General features: G+C 48.5%; 2 protein-coding genes across 3 annotated transcripts in view; one reads left to right on the top strand and one right to left on the bottom strand.

Annotated features, from left to right (window-relative positions):
* Window positions 1-6585, bottom strand: part of NARS2 (asparaginyl-tRNA synthetase 2, mitochondrial) — a 48015-nt gene extending 41430 nt beyond the window's left edge. Inside the window, exons 1-4 of one of the 2 annotated variants that reach the window (XM_064505187.1) lie at window positions 6365-6585; window positions 3777-3886; window positions 3150-3294; window positions 2286-2426 (exon numbers count right to left, since the gene is read on the bottom strand). In XM_064505187.1, the coding sequence (XP_064361257.1) occupies window positions 2286-2426; window positions 3150-3294; window positions 3777-3886; window positions 6365-6499 (531 nt within the window). In that variant the 5' untranslated portion in view covers window positions 6500-6585. The remainder of the gene's footprint in view (window positions 1-2285; window positions 2427-3149; window positions 3295-3776; window positions 3887-6364) is intronic. The other variant, XM_026096132.2, reaches the window with a different exon arrangement.
* Window positions 6586-11309: 4724 nt separating this feature from the next.
* Window positions 11310-15023, top strand: LOC112980924 (rano class II histocompatibility antigen, A beta chain-like). Its single transcript, XM_064505186.1, has 4 exons — window positions 11310-11439; window positions 12506-12787; window positions 12934-13044; window positions 14574-15023. Exons 1-4 carry the CDS (start codon window positions 11337-11339, stop codon window positions 14642-14644), a joined length of 567 nt encoding a protein of 188 aa, XP_064361256.1. The 5' UTR covers window positions 11310-11336; the 3' UTR covers window positions 14645-15023.
* The last annotated feature ends 631 nt before the right edge of the window (window positions 15024-15654 follow it).

Below are 15654 nucleotides of genomic sequence, written 5' to 3'. Positions count from 1 at the left end.
TCGTGGAAGTAACTTAACATAGCCAAGAGGGAGCAAAGTCCCTACAGCCAGCTCCAGGCTATCTTGGCTACAGGTGCAAAGAGCCTGGTTTGCTGAACAGCTGGCAGGAGCTCCTCACAAAGATCCAGTTAAACACACAGAAAGGTGGTTTTGAGCCAGAACTGCTTGCTTTGCCTGGGGAGGGTGGTTTTAGACTACAAATACAAAAAGCAGGTCTGTTCCATAATCCTATGCTCGCTTCAGAGCCCTGCTAGTGGCACAGCCTCCCATCCTCACATCAGATCACAGTGGATTATTGCCCGAATTACAGCAACTGTAAACACTGCATAAGCAGAGAAGTACATTTCACACAGAAGACCCTCTGCATGCTCTGGAAAGGAACGTGAACTGCAGGGGTCAGAAAACTGGTGTCCAAGATTGTGGATCCCATAAAAAGCTCTTGCATAGTTCCCCTTATTAAAGCTCCTGTAATACTTCAAGTCACATTAGTGGCCCTGATAAACCTGTAAGTTAGTTAACCTACAAAGTGGAGGTTGCCATTCACACCACAACCACTTCACTGTGTTGCAGAACAATGTTCCTATTCCACATTGAACACAATACTTAGCAAAAAACTTAAAAATGACATTTTAGCCTTCAACATCCAAAGCAAAGCCATTTGCCATTAGTCATTCGCTGATGGCTGGAAACGATTAGGCTAACAATTTTTTTTTAAAGTTACAGAGAGTTTGGATGACTTTTGAGGGCATGTTTAAAAAAATCCCATTTACCTTCTTTCACCATTAAGCTCGTTTTAGTTTTGAACAGCGAAAACAGTGTGATTATACTTTCTAGTTATCGTGTGTTTTGACAATGCCAAGCCTGAGATTGCAGCATTCCTGCAAAGATGCAGGTGGCAATTTAAAAAGACTACTTCCCTTTCATCAGAAAGGAAACTAACCACGGGCACGCTCCTGGTGCTATGAGAGCTGTGACATAAGCATTTGCAAATATTAAGTCTTCACTTTATTATACCTGCTGCTGAAGTTAACAATCATTTATATTTTTAATACTGCTCAGCTCTTGAGCATTTTAACCAGGAAGATGTGTCCGAGTTTGAGCTGGACTTCCTCTGGCGAATTAAAGTCTCTGCCAGGACAAGATGCTCTTCTGCACATCAGCTGGCCTCCTTGCCTTGCTCTGGAATTACAAACGGTGGTAGGCGACGCCATCTAGTGGCCAGACACCAGCACAAACCGGTTCCCAAACAGAGTCCGGTTGTCTATTCAGAGCTGGCACAAAACCGAAGCCAACAGCAGCTTTACCTGACATATTATCCCTACTGAGCCTCTTAAAACCCTTCTAAGCGCCATGCAGTTTCAAACAAATAGCAAGCCTTCTCTGCCATTGCAAGCAAATTCAGGACCAGAAATTCAATCTCAAGAATTCTGACCTGTTCTTCAGGTCAGTAAATGAAATAATTACTACATATGAACTTTGCAATCAGAATGCTTTGTTTTACTCGAACCAAAGCCACAGACTAGTTTATTTCAATGAACAGCTTTAAAAGAAAGGGCTCAGGTATGCTGCAGGACTTGCAACCTCTCTTTGTCAGCTCTCACAGAGAATCTCATGCTCTCTATACGGCATTTGGAATCAGAGTTAATTCACTGCCCTCTGCTGCCACTGCCTGTACACAGCCCGCGCCACTGCTCACAGCTTAAGTGTCGACACATCAGTAAAATACAGCTGCCTCCCATACACCAGTTTAAGATGCATCAAAATGGGAGTCTCTTAATCTGAAGCAACGGCATCCAGACAGACTTGTAATGCAGTAATAGAAAGGTGAGAAGTGAAAGGAACAACGTGAAGCTCTGAGTCAGTTTGTCTGCAGCCATCCAGAGTCAGATTTTTCCGTGTGGGAGGAGGCTTCTGTCCAAGGACTGCAAGGTCACCGCTGAAGACAGGTTAAATGACTCCATATTATGTTGTGTTCCACAGACCACACACACTCACAGACAATTCTACTGCAGCTTAGCAAAAGGGATAAAATAACTAACAGGAAATGGGTGGTAACACACCAACAAGACCACAGATGTGCTAACTTGATCGTAAGCAACGGTCTGGCCAAGGCCTCAATCAGGCCCAGACTTGGGGGAAAAAAAGAAAAAAGAAGAAAAACCCCACTGTGTGCCAAATCCATACCCTGCAGGCAACACACCATGCTCCATCCCGCTCAACGTGTTACTGAGGAACATAAGCTGGAGGAGTGCTGGACACACAAGACTCGGTACAGAAGGGACTACCTGGAAGAATGAGTGGATTGCTGCAGTGGCTTCACTGCGGACTCTCAAAAGGGAGCTGAGCGTGTTGTTCCTGCATCGCAGGTGAGGGAACTGTCGGACATACTCCAGAGGGTGCCTCTCCTTCATTTTCAGGGGGAATGCCTAAGAGCAACAGGGGAAGAAAAACAAAACAAAGAGAACATATATAAGTCAATATAATTTTACTGCTATCTGTAAAACACCTTCTCTGCCTACTAAAATTCAATCTGTATTACAGAACAAAGAAAAAAAAACTGCTTTTGCCTATCTTTTCTAGTTATTTTGTGGATTTTACAGCCCTTGGGGCCAGAGCAAAAGCCATAAACACAAGGGAAGGTAGTTACATTCTGAAAACGCTCCACCTTTTGAATGGTAGAGCCTCCTTGAAGACAGCTGCCCATCTTACTACTGGAATAGTGAGCTGGGTCCAAATGCACATATTGATGCGCATGGCAGACACAGTTCTTCTGCCTGCACAATCGGTAGTATTTAGCCAGTCTCTCCACTTCCCCCATTTGTATCCAGGCCAAACTTACAGCACAGAAACCAGCTGGCACAGGTAAGTTTTTCAGGGTGGGACAAAGGCACACTCAGCTGCCAGCATTTGCACCAGTTTCCATGCGGAAACAGCTCTGCCCCAGAAGAGAGCTTTCATGGTGTTCCCATCTATTTGTTTCTCCTTTGACATACTAGCCCCTGTATATACCAGTGAGGGATCAGAGCCCGTGGGAGCATTTGGACTTAAAGAAAATACTGCATGCAGCATGCTCTGTTAGATACTTGGACTTCTGAAATTCACTTTCCAAAGCGATCCTACCAGCTGAACTGCCTGCTGCAGTGACATACCCAAGTATCACAAGGTCCCATCACACGAATCGTTTCAGCTTTCAGCTCCATGCTTTGCATCCTATGAGGACTTTTGACCAGTTTCCCTTGCACTTCCACTGCGCTTCCAAAAGTCAGGTCTCTAAGAAACCAAGAACAACACAAACTAACCAAGCACTGACACAGTCAACTACATTCAGAAGAAAGATGCCTGCTAATTTTGCTGGACCACTTAAGTTTAAGCCCTATGGCTACAGCATCTCTTAGAACTGATGAAATGAAAACATTATATGTATAGGTGGCAACAGGAACAGATTCACAGAGCTACAGAAGAGTTTAGGACAAGGTAGTCCAGAATGCCCACACAGCTACAGCTATTAAGAAAATGAGGTTCATATTAATCCCAGGGACCAGGAAGCTGAACCACAAGGCTTCAGCTAAGTGCAGACAGAGTGGTCGGACACTTTCCATCCTAAAAACATATGCAGAGGCCCCAAACTGGAGTTGTGCCTTTCCTGTGGTCAGGTTCCAGCTGCTGGATGTTCTTCCAGCAGTCTCGAGAGTCACTGGCACAAGACAAGGCCTGAGCAGATCCCTCCAAGCACTGATCAACGCAGATATTTCTCCAAGTATCTCGAACTGACCTACCTAGTTCCCAGGCTGGGATCAGCAACCACCTGGAGGTTTTCCAGAGAGCTCCCATCATTTATATGCAAGAACAAAACCTCCTTCTGGGATCGGACAGAGCGGACCCAGCCCTAGAGGTAAAAGAAAAGAGAAATTTGTTACTGCTTGGCATGAACTCAGTGCAGTTATGCTCCTCTTCCAGCTGAGCTGGACACATCATTTCAGAACTATTTCAGCCTATTGAAGTCGAAGGAAATATTCCTTTAAGGGAACAAAAATCAGTGTCAGTTTTGCTACTGACTTCAAAGCAAATAGGAGCAAAACCTCAGACAGAAGCACCAACTTTCCTCACCTGTACAGCAGAGATCACCAAGATCTACCAGCATCTCTCGGGAGCTGACGATACTGAAATTGGCCAAGCACTCTGAAGATGAAAAGCATCCTAACAGTGTGCTTATTCTTATTTGTGATGTCCCTTCAAAACACATCTTATTGCAGCGAGAATAGGAATGCACAGTTCATGAAGATATAACAATTAAGGATATTTTTATCATTTTGTATCATATTTTTTGCTGCACGTATAACACTTAAACAAATTTTGGTTAGGATCTTCCTACGGGTGATTCTGTGTCTTAAGTCATAGGGCTGTTACAACAATGGTACCACAGCCAATAGACTCAGGTGAAAATTAAATATTAATGCAAACCCAAAATTAATGTTCTGACAGTTTTGGATGTTTCTCATTATACCTCAAAATCCAAATCATTTTCTAACTGAAATTTGAAAAATTGCCACTATGATTTAACAAATTATTACTGTTCGAAATCTTACCAACCCTCCTAAACACACACACTGTTAATTGGGGGGGGGGGGGGGGGGGGGAGGACAAAAAGCACACTCTCATCCAGTTTTAATAAAAAAATACTACACAACAGCTCTCTGTACCAGAGAAACAGTAGAACTGGCCATGTACACATCAGGGTAATGACTTAATTTGAGTTTGTCAGATTTTTCAAAGAAATTAAAATTTACAGCCAATACCCAGGCACCAAGCAGAAGCAACAGAATCCAAAGTACAATTCCCTTAGCTGCTCTTTAACACACTAGAGTTAAGACAAAGTTGCCCTTAAAAGAAAAAATACCCACTGGGGTGCTTCCAATTCATCTTACGAAAATACTGTAGAGAATAACAGAACACAGTGCTGATTAAACAACCAAATGGGCCTCTTTTCTCCAAACAGTTTTGTCTTTTGTTTAACTTTAAGTGTCCAAGTAGTTTCAATGACTTCAAACTGAGCAAGTGTTTTAGGGATTTTAGACTGGGAAATATATATATATATATATATATATATATATATATACACACACACACACACACACACACACACACATATATCTAAGCATCCTAATTCTACTGTCTGGACTGAAGAAACCACAAGAATTAAACAGTACCAAAAGTAAAACCGATTTTTAAAATTACAACATGACTACTAACATAGGTAAGGCATTATGCAGGCTCACATGAAGAGACACACAAATACTAGAGACAGTCAAATCCAGATCTTACTTCCCAGCTAAGATGCACCAAACACGTTTTAAACCCATCTTAGGTATTTACAGAGAACCCTAACAGCTTCCCTCCGAACAGTAAATATCTACTAAATTGGGGTGGGGGGGGAAGAACATGCAAGAACTACAGAAGATCATAATGCCATAAACCTAAATATACCAACTGTTTAGCACAACTTGAGCCTTTCCTTCAGGGGGGCATTTAGCTGCAAGTCCTCTGCAGGGCGCCCCACCTGAAGCAATAACTAACGCAAGAAGCAAGGTAAGAGCCTAAATAAACTGAAGTCTGATCATCTGGGCATCCTAGTATGCTTATGGCTAAAGCAACAGGTGTTTAAAAGGTATTTCCACATAGTAACATGTCTGCAGCCATTGCGCATATCCTCTATATTCCAGAAGCTTGTTAAATCCCTAGAACACATCATATACATTATACCTGATGTCTAATGCTGAATGTATAACAGCTAACGTTTTTCTTAATTCCATTCCTCATCAGGGCTCCTTGCCGAAACATACAAAGGCCCTGAACAAAGAAATAGTCTCAAGAGTTTCTTCCCACCTCATCAGGCTGTTTGGGGCTTTAGTGAAGCGATGGGATGAGCCTTGCACCCCACAACAGGCCATAAGAGCACCTCCAGCAGAGGCCGCCGCAGCAGCATCTCAGCGGCTTCGCAACCCATCGCAAGCAGCACACGGTGACAGCTCCGACTCGGTGCAGAGTGTCGGTACCTAAACCCGGCCATCACAAGCTTGGTTTTAAGCCAGATCAGTTCCCCAGTCCCGTTTAACGCCAAAAACACCCGTGGCAGCACAAGAGAGGGGCAACACGGCGACAAAGACCTAGGGCAACAGAAGGGCGGCACTGCCAGCTGCAGCGAGACCCTACCGCAGCTCGTGTTGCTCACAAAACTACGGCTGGGAAGTGCCTGCTCCGGATCAGCTCCTTCCCACCCCGCCAGGCCTTGCGGCGACACTCCAACCGCCTCACGGTTTCACCCACAAATACGGATAACGCGGCCCCAGCGGCCCACGGCTCGCACCTGCACCGCGACGCCGCCCGCCGGCTCCCGGGCCGCCAGGGCCTGCCGGACGCGCAGCCTCGTCGCCGCCGCCCGGGCCGGGGGCAGCGCGGCGCAGCGGCGCAGGACCCGCCAGCCGCGCCGCGCCGCCAGCATGGCGCCGGCCACCCCCTCCGCCGCCAACCGCCGCGCCGGCTCCCGCCGCTGCCGTTGCCACGGCGCCCGCCCCGCCCCGCAGCCCGCCTCACGTGACCGCCGCCGCCAATGGCCGCTGGCGGGCTGCCCCCGCGCAGCCAATCGGGGGGAAGAGCGCCGCGAGGGGCCGAAGGGCCGCCCCTTCCGCCGTGCGGGCGCAAGGGGCTCTGGGAGGTGTAGTTCCCGTGGGAGGGGCGGTGGCCAGGCCGGCCGTGGCGGGGGGGCAGGGATCCCCTGGTGGGGGCATTGGGTCCCCACGGCGGGAGTGAGAGGTCCCGGTGGTGGGGGCAAGGGATCCCCATGGTGGGGCAAGGGATCCCCATGACGGGGCAAGGGATCCCCCTGGTGGGGACAAGAGATCCCTGGTGGGGGGAAAGGATCCCCCTGGTGGGGGTAAGGAATCCCCATGGCTGGGGCAGGGGATCCCCATGGCAGAGGCCAGGGATCCCCATGGCAGACAAGGGATCCCCATGGTGGGGGGGAGGGATCCCCATGGCTGGGGCAGGGGATCCCCACAGTGAGGGTAAGGGATCACCATGGCAGCAGACAAGGGATCCCCATGATGGAGTAAGGGATCCCCTGGTGGGGGCATGGGATCCCCATGGCAGAGGCCAGGGTTCCCCATGGAAGACAAGGGATCCCCATGTCTGGGGCAGAGGGTCCCCATGGCGAGGGTGAGGGTTCCGCATGGCAGCAGACAAGGGAACCCCATGGCGGGGCAAGGGATCCCCTGGTGGGGGCGAGGAATGCCCACCACAGGAGTAAGAGGTCCCCGTGGTGGGAGCAAGGGATCCCCTGGTGAGGGCAAGGGATCCCCATGGAAGAAAAGGGATCCCCGCGGTGGGGGTGAGGGATCCCCATGACCAAGGCAAGGGATCCCTGTGGCAGGGCAAAGGGATCCTGTTGCTCACCCCAAGCTCGGCAGCACCATCACCGCCTCCTCTGCCTGAGGAGCCTCGGCCGAGCGGCGCGTTCCCACCGCCCCCTTGCACGAGGGCATCAAGGACCGGTCTGGCTGCAGCCTCACCCTTTGGGGGAAAAGCGGATAAAATTGGATTTTCAGCCGGGCCAGCCTGGAGGCCCCTCACACAGGAGCGATGGAACGGGCCGAAGGGAGAGGGCTGCTCTTCTGGGGGGCAGTGCGGCTTTGGGAGGACTCGGGCCAAGGCCGTGTCCCTGGCCGGTAGAGCATTTTGGGGATGGCCAGCCACATGTGCACCCTCCTCCCGCTCTCCTGTCCTTCTGGATCCCCCTGTTACTGTGTCGGTGCTCTCTCGGGTGATAAGCCCGCTGCCAGGGCTTGCTTTCCTACACGCTGCGATGAAAGGATTGCTGAGCAGCGGGAAGCGGGACTCAGTTCTGCGCTGCGAGTCCTGTTTTGGGGGCAAGACCCTTCTCCTTTCTATTTTTTCACCTCCTGACCATCTGCCTCTTCCAGCTACTCCGAGCTGTGGGATGAAAAGCAGTGTTGAAGAAGCCGAGAGTTAAAAAAGGATAAAATCAGTGTGGCTTCCGCATGCAGCCCATGTGCAAGCATTTCCCTTTTGTCTGGTGGCTGCCTGGTTTGTGAGTTTTCTCTCTTTTGTGCAATTATTCTGCTGAAAGGCAGCAGCTGAACCTGTCTCTGATGTTGCTAGCCAGTTGGTCAGCGGCTAGTCCCTCTCCAGGCACCATTCCTAGGAGTACGCTGGGTGAAATGGTTTCACCCTCATTCTCGCTATGCCCATCTCCTTCCCCTCCTGAGCAGTGGTGAGACATCCTGGGGCCATGAGGTGCTGTAAGGGAGCTTTGATGGAGACACCAGGCTCGTAGGGAGACAAATCCCTGCCTCGTTGCAAAGTCTCAGGTAAGAAAAGAATCAGTGACCAGAGACCTCATTTAAAGAGAACAAGCTGGGCTCGTGGGAAAGAGAAGAGAAATGCTTTGTAGATACCTGGTTTGGACTTTCTCCTGTGGTGCTTTTTATCTGTGGATGAAAAGCATCTTGTCCTCAAAGTCCCTGAGCTGCTTGCCAGGCCTTCTTCCACCTCTCGCTTTGTTCCCACTTGGCTGATGTCCCCACCCGCAGCTCTCGGGCTGGACCGCGGGCTGTGAGCTCTCTTGAAAGGCCTTCCTGAGGAATTAGAGGTGCAGAGCAGGGGCACAGGCATAACCGGATGGTTGCAGCATTTAGAGAAAGGACAGGGGACCGTGGGGAGGAATGCAGAAAGGGCAGGGGGAGCTGGACTAGAAGCATAGCCTCAATCAACGCCTTTCGAGGTGCAGGGGAAGGGGATGTTTCAGTACACAAATGCCGTGGCCCGAGGAGGCTGCTGCTGAGGCTGGCTCAAGACTGGGATGTCTCATAGCAAAATGGCTCTGTAGCTGGCATGTGAGCGGTGGCTTTGCCCCAGGCCAAGGGTCAGAAGATCCTAAAGGAGAGGCTGGGTTAGCTCTGGGTGACAGCAGAAAGCTGTGGCAGATAGGAGAAAAACTTATGGGAAAACCTGTGACCAGAAGAGATGGTGTGGGACTGCTGACGATGGATAAGCGCAATAGGGTATTCTGGTGCTGTTTGTGGATTAGATTATAATGTAAGTCTGAGCTGGGAGGCAGGAAGCCAATTGTTGGAGCATTTGCGGGTAGGGAAGTTTAAAGGACGGTGAGAAACAGTGAATCTCTTTTACTCTCAGCTGGGCAGAGATTCTGTGGACAAAATTTGGAGCAATGATGGGAAACGGCTTCCAAACAGGGAGCGGCAGTTTTTGAGTGGGAGCAGGGAATTAGTGATGTGCATCATCCTCATGAGCCTCAACCTTCACCTAGCAGCAGAAATGCTCTGAAATGCCTCTTCCTGGTGTGCTTCTTGCTGGTGCTTTAGCTGCAGACTCTGTCTCCACATGGAGTCCCCCACTCATACCCACAACAACTTTCTGTTTCTTTACTTTGTCCTTTCTGGAAGGTGGAGGAGGAAGAACTCCATCCAGTTCTGCTTTTGAAGTAAGTCTGTCTTGGTCCCTTCTGGTTCTGAGGTTTTCAGCCTCCCTTATAGCCAGAACATTTCCATGGTGATTATTTGGACTTGTGACTTTCCTCAGTCCTCAAAAAGTGCAACTGGAAAGAGGATTTCTAAGTCAAGGCATCAGAGAGCCCATTAAAGAAATGGAGCGTTCCCTAGCAAGGAGAAGGGTCTGGGAAAGCCAACACATACGTATGCAAAGTACCATCCCACATTTGGGCAGGGATGAGGAGGCCCTAACAAAGGCAAGGAACAGAGCTGGAGTGGTGCCAAGCAAGAAATGAAATCCCTTCTTCTACAAGAAGCCTCTCATCTCTCTGGTGTCTGCTGACATGAACCTGTTTTCTGCACATTGAGGATACTGTTATGGAAAACTCTGCCCTGAGGGCTGGGCATGTGGAAATCTTCTCTCTCTCTTCTTCTGAGAGCCCAGAGGATGTTTTTTTCCCAGCAGTGGCATCTCAGCAGCTCTTTTGGACTTGGAGGACTCTTGCAGTGAGGGTTCTCATTCAGCATCAGTGTCTGTTGTTTATGGACCTCTGATTTTGAGTCCAGAGCATCCCCTGGAAGTCCAGCGTCTTTTTGACTACATTGACTATGTTTGATCAACTTGCGCCTTCTACTAGAAGCTCAAAATAGTGCCTTATGGGTCCATAAAGGGCTATGCATGCAGGGCATCTACATGTCCTCTCAAAAGGAAGAAGAGTAAGGCAGATTAGTCCTCATTAACCTGTGGATAACATGCAGTTCTTCAAGCTTGCAGACTCCCCACTATTAGGAAACCTTCCCCCTGTATCAGTGGGTGCCGTTTGGTGTCCTTAAAGTCCTTGTATGAAACATACATGTAATCAACATTCCACTGTGCCTCAGATACAGGAACAGGGACACAGGGATAGGATGGTTCTGTCCTTTCTTTCAGTGATGTCTTGGTAAGCCAAAGTGAAGCACATTTGTATTTATTCCAAAATAAAGAATTTGTATTTCTTTGTTTCACAGCAGTAACTTTCCAGTGAAATGAGATGCAATATGAAACACATTTTTTCCAATAAATAAAGCTGATTGGTTTCCTAAACAAACCACTGCTTTAGATATTTTGTTCTTTCTCTCCCAACTTCCATTTTTTTTCTGGACCTTTCACCGAAAAAAAGAAAAAAAACACAAGCAGACACAAAAGCTGTTTTTTACCTTGTGCTACAAAATTTTCAACTCACAACTTTACATTTCCCAGTGGACCGGGAAACAGGGAAACCCTGTCCTTCTGTCAGAGGTAACACACATGACTTGGCCTGACTGACTTTGGGACAGGCCCAACTCTGTGATTCCATTCCTTGGGTTGATGGCTGAATGAATACAATGCTCAGAGGTGCTCTAAGCTCCCTGTGATGGGGTTAGTCTGTATTCACGGTCTTCAGAGAGCAACCCTGGGTCCCATGAAGGAGCCATCACCAAAGACGGAGCCCAGGAAGTTGCACAGCAATATCTGAGAGGCTTCGTTGACTGTTCTGCTCTGATAGTGTTTGTGGTGTCTGCTGATGAAACCCTTATTCTGGTCTCCTCCAGAAAAGATTCTACTGAAAGGCAGAAACTGAACCCTTTCCTTCCTGGTTACCAGCGATGTTGCCTAGTTCTGGCATTGACTGGATCCTTAGCTGGCGGCTGTCCAATCCCCTCAGCATTTGTGAACTTCCTCAAATTCCTCCACTCAAAGCTTTGCTGATAACTTCCTATTCTGGGCTGAGACATGGTTGTTACCAGCCTGGGTCTCTCTTGTAACTGCTTTTTTTCCCCACCTGAGGAACGATGGCCTTTCTGGGAATTCCTGAGCTCAAGACCTCCTGGGTTGTGACACTAACAGTGATGATCACGCTGAGGAGCAACGTGGCTCTTTGCACAGACCTTCCAGGTGAGCAGAGATCATGGGGCTGGAAGCAGATTTCTGTCCATCCATCTGTGAGCTGAGAAATCAGCATTTCCCTTGCACAGACAAGGAACCAGAGTGGGATGGGCTGGCTGCAGGATTAAGGGGAAGTTGCAGGAAAGGGTGATGTCCATCCTGACTTCCGGACCTTGTCCCATGTGTATCCCCCAGACCTTTTCCTGCTTCAGCGTAAACATGAGTGTCACTACATGAACGGCACTCAGCGGGTGAGGTACCTGGACAGGTTCATCTGGGGCCGGCAGGAGATCTGTTACTACGACAGCGAGGTGGGTTTCTACGTGGCCTGCACAGACCTGGGCCAGGCAATCGCTGAGTACTGGAACAGGCTGCAGTGGCTCAGTTACCTGTGGGCTTCGATGGAGAAATACTGCAGTTATAACCAGAGGAGGTTTCAGAGTCTGATGGACAGGAGAGGTGAGTCTTTTGAGGAGAGGAGAGGAGAAGAGAAGAGAAGGAAAGTGACACGGGCAGCTTTGGCTTCCGCAGCTTAGGACCACATCTAACTCCTTCTGCCAGTTCCCTGTTTGGCAGCTCCTGGATGTCAGAGGATGGGATGTAGGTTTGACCTCAGTGGGAGAAAGGGAGAATAAGTGCCATGGATCAGAGTGGGTAACGTCTTTATTATGAGGCTGAGACTGAAGGAAATGTCTTGGAGGAGCCTCACAAATGCATCTCCCCTCCCACCAACTCCTGGGGCAATAGACCCACCTCAGAGATGGGAGAAGACACAAAATGCCCCTACTAGAGGTTTCTGGTAGAAGCAGACTGCATCTTCCATGATGGTCCTTCACCGAGGGAAGAAAGAAAGATTAAGATAAATGTGTCTGGGAGACGTGTAATGCAAGGTCACGTTGAAGGCAGTGGGTCGGGACTGAAAGACAGGCTGACAAAAGGGTTTGAGGGAGAAATCCATATGATTTCCATAGATCCTGTCAATGGGAAAAAGTCCTGAGGAGGATGGGGCAGGAGGAAAGGAATGACCTGTTTGCCAGAGTTCCCTATCTCACTCTTCTTTTTTCTTTTTTTTCAGTTAAGCCCGGAGTGAAAATTTTTCTTGTGCAAACAGAGCCATTGGGCCATCCCAGCAAGCTGGCTTGTTCTGCAACAAGGTTTTATCCCTCTGAAATCAGGATCAGGTGGTTCAAAAATGGGCAGGAAGAGACGGACAAAGTTGTGGATGAGGACCTCCTCCCAAATGGAGATTGGTCTGTCAAGATCCTGGTCACTTTGGGAGTTATGCCCAAGCAAGGGGATGTCTATACTTGCCAGGTGGAACATGTCAGCCTGCCAGCACCCATCACCATGGACTGGGGTAAGAAACTGAAAACAGGGAGACCAGGAAATCTTGGGAAGGATCTCATCTAGCTCTAATGGGACAGTCAGGAAACTGGCAAAGATATTTTATGGGAAAGCAATGTCTAGCTTGAGCCCTAAGTCTCTGGACTCTTCTTCCAACAGAGAGACATTCTGGATCTGGTCTGGGCAAGAAGCTGACTGGAATACTAGTCTTTGTGCTGGGTTTAGGCTTCACTGTCATGGGACTCATCATCTATCAGAAGAAAAAGAAAGGTGAATTATTCATGAGCTAAGTAGAAACCCATTCTTAATGGTACTGTAGAGCAATGTTTTAAAGCCTGTAGGACTTCTCTGGAATATAGATTTACCTAGATAATTTTCTTGGGTTTCCAGCATTCAGGGGATTTTATATGGTCTAATCCAAAACCCATGAAAGTCAGTGATAGCTTTTAATTTATTCTAATTTATGTTAGACTGGGCTTTCAATGATGAGAAACTATTTTAGGACTATCGTCAGCTGCTAAAAGGTCAGCCTTGACTTCTGAGATATAGTCCTAGGATATGGTTATGGTTTCTTACGGTTCTCAAAATAGCTACTTTGTTCCCAAATTTTTCCACATTGCTTTGTTGCAGACATAATTTGTAGATCCTGGAATCAAATACTTTCATACTTAGACTTAAGTAGGATTAAATAACTTTCTTTTAAAACTGTGGGGAAAAAAAAGAGAAGTGTCTTCCAGAAAACTGCATTTTTGCTCCCTAAACGTTGGTTTGCTGAGTAGTAGGAACTAACCCCAGCTTTTGCTTTCTCCTTTCTAATCATTTAGCATTATTAGAATCACAGACAAGTACTAGGTAAATCCTTATTGTATGTCTTTCGTGGTGCAGCAAGGAATATCCTTCAGCTTAATCCTCTACTGTTACTCTTTTCCTAAGCAAACTCCCTTAAGCAAGCCATGCCCAGGGTAGCCCTTTGCTCCCATTAATTCTCAGCCTAAGGGTCTAAGTCACCAGCAATCAGGAGAACATGAATTCCCTGCCCATCACCACAGCTGTCAATAATTAGGAAAGAGCAGGGCTCAGTGCTGAAAGTGCTGAAACCCCTTTCCTTAGACCCAAACATCAGTTTCTCAATGAACTAAAAAGAGCCTCGTTTATAGATTTGACTCTATAGGAATCAGTTATCCCATCTGCCCACAGCCCAAGCTCACTGTACCTGCGTTGTTCAGGTACGGTTATCCAGGTCCAACCTGGCCTCGCTCTTCACTGCACAGTCTTCTCTCTTAAGAGACCTCAGGTCATGAAGGACAGAATTTTTTTCTTGCTTGGAGAGCAGGGCTCTTTGCTCCATTGTCTCCTTAGGAAAGAAGCCCTGATAAATGTGTTGGGTGGGTCTCCAAGGTCATCTCAGAAACTGGACTCACCTGCCAAAAACAAACCCCTAGCAGAACAGGGAACAGCCTCTGGCAGGGCTGCCCTGGGCCCTCTGACGCTTGGTGGATCGTAAGAGATCCATGCAATAGAGGAGCACAGGATCACCACACACTCGGAGGTGCAGGCTTGCAGCTGCTCCAGGCCTTTGGAGCAGAGACATGTTTGTGGACTGTGAGGAGGAACACCAAAACCACAGGCAAGTCATTCAGGGGGATGGATGCGAGAGAGTCTGCTCGTAGGACCCTGGGAGAGCTTTTCCTATCCCTGAATTTGGCTGGCACTGTGACCAGGAAGCTTTGAAGCCTGCATGAGAAATTCCTCTCCCGTTTGTGCCTCCACTCATTTCTTTCTGCCCTCTTTCCCTGCAGGGCTCTCGTGCCTGTCTGCTGCAGCCTCAGAGGAAGCCGACACGGAAAGGGACGTGCTGCTGGGTGACTAGGTCCATGGCCAACCTCTATGAATCCAATCCTCTCTTGCAGGTTTAAGAGGAGCCCTTGCTCCCTGCTCCTTCCCAACAGTATTCCCTTTCTTCTTAGTGTTGCCCATGTTAGTAGAGTGCTGACTCTTCCCCTCTCAGAGGAACTATGAATTTGCAAATTTGCAAATTCAGGGATTACCTCAGGGCCTGACACTGGGCCACTGAGGCGAGGATGAACTCTCTTCCTGCCTGAAGATGCAGAAGGAGAGCTGGAGCTTCCCAGCCCCATGCACACCTGGAGAGGAAGGGAATAAATAAGAGCATTTCTAAGGAATATTTTGTACTTTGAGCGATTTATCTAAGGGTCTGAAAGGATTTAATAACCGAGAGCTAATTAAATGTACTAATTAACCTGGTGTTTAATCTCGTCTCTTTGCTAGCTTTCCATGCTGCTGAAGCAGAGACGTAGTCCCATATATCATGACACCCAGCCACTTAGCTTAATTGCGATTCCTCCGTACGTGGTGCAGGCACTCAGCCGCTAAGGTGATGAGAGGAACACGAAAGCCCAGGTACAGGAGAAAATTAGAGGGGCAAAGCCAGCCCTGTGTGACTAACAACCCATGAGATTATTACCGTGAAGGGGGTATTGACAGTCTAATTTGCTTCCCCCCATCGTCACTGGTTTGTTCTCATTGTCACTGCTGTTTGCCCTGAGCTGATGCCCTCCCCGCACAGGGTGGAGATACAGGGCTAAGGGGTGGGTCCCTCTGGTAACATGGGCTAGAGAGGAGCCTGCTGCTGCACATGTAATGACGAAATGGCAGGTTCATTCCTCGGTCCCTTCCTTGTCACCGTGCCTCCAGCCAGCTCTGCTGCAACCAGGAGAAGGAGGCTCTTTCTCTTCTTATTAAGCTTCCGTATTGGCTTGCTTTTTCCTGAGGGTTTATACTGGTGCTTCTGGTTCTCTCTCCCGCACAGCCAGCTCTCAGTTCTCCGTGAGCTGTTTCCTCAGTGCCACAGGAGAAGGG

This window comes from Dromaius novaehollandiae, chromosome 1 (genome assembly GCF_036370855.1).
Source record: "Dromaius novaehollandiae isolate bDroNov1 chromosome 1, bDroNov1.hap1, whole genome shotgun sequence".
In the NCBI taxonomy this organism is placed as follows: domain Eukaryota; kingdom Metazoa; phylum Chordata; class Aves; order Casuariiformes; family Dromaiidae; genus Dromaius; species Dromaius novaehollandiae.
This window is presented reverse-complemented; position numbering and strand designations above follow the sequence as displayed.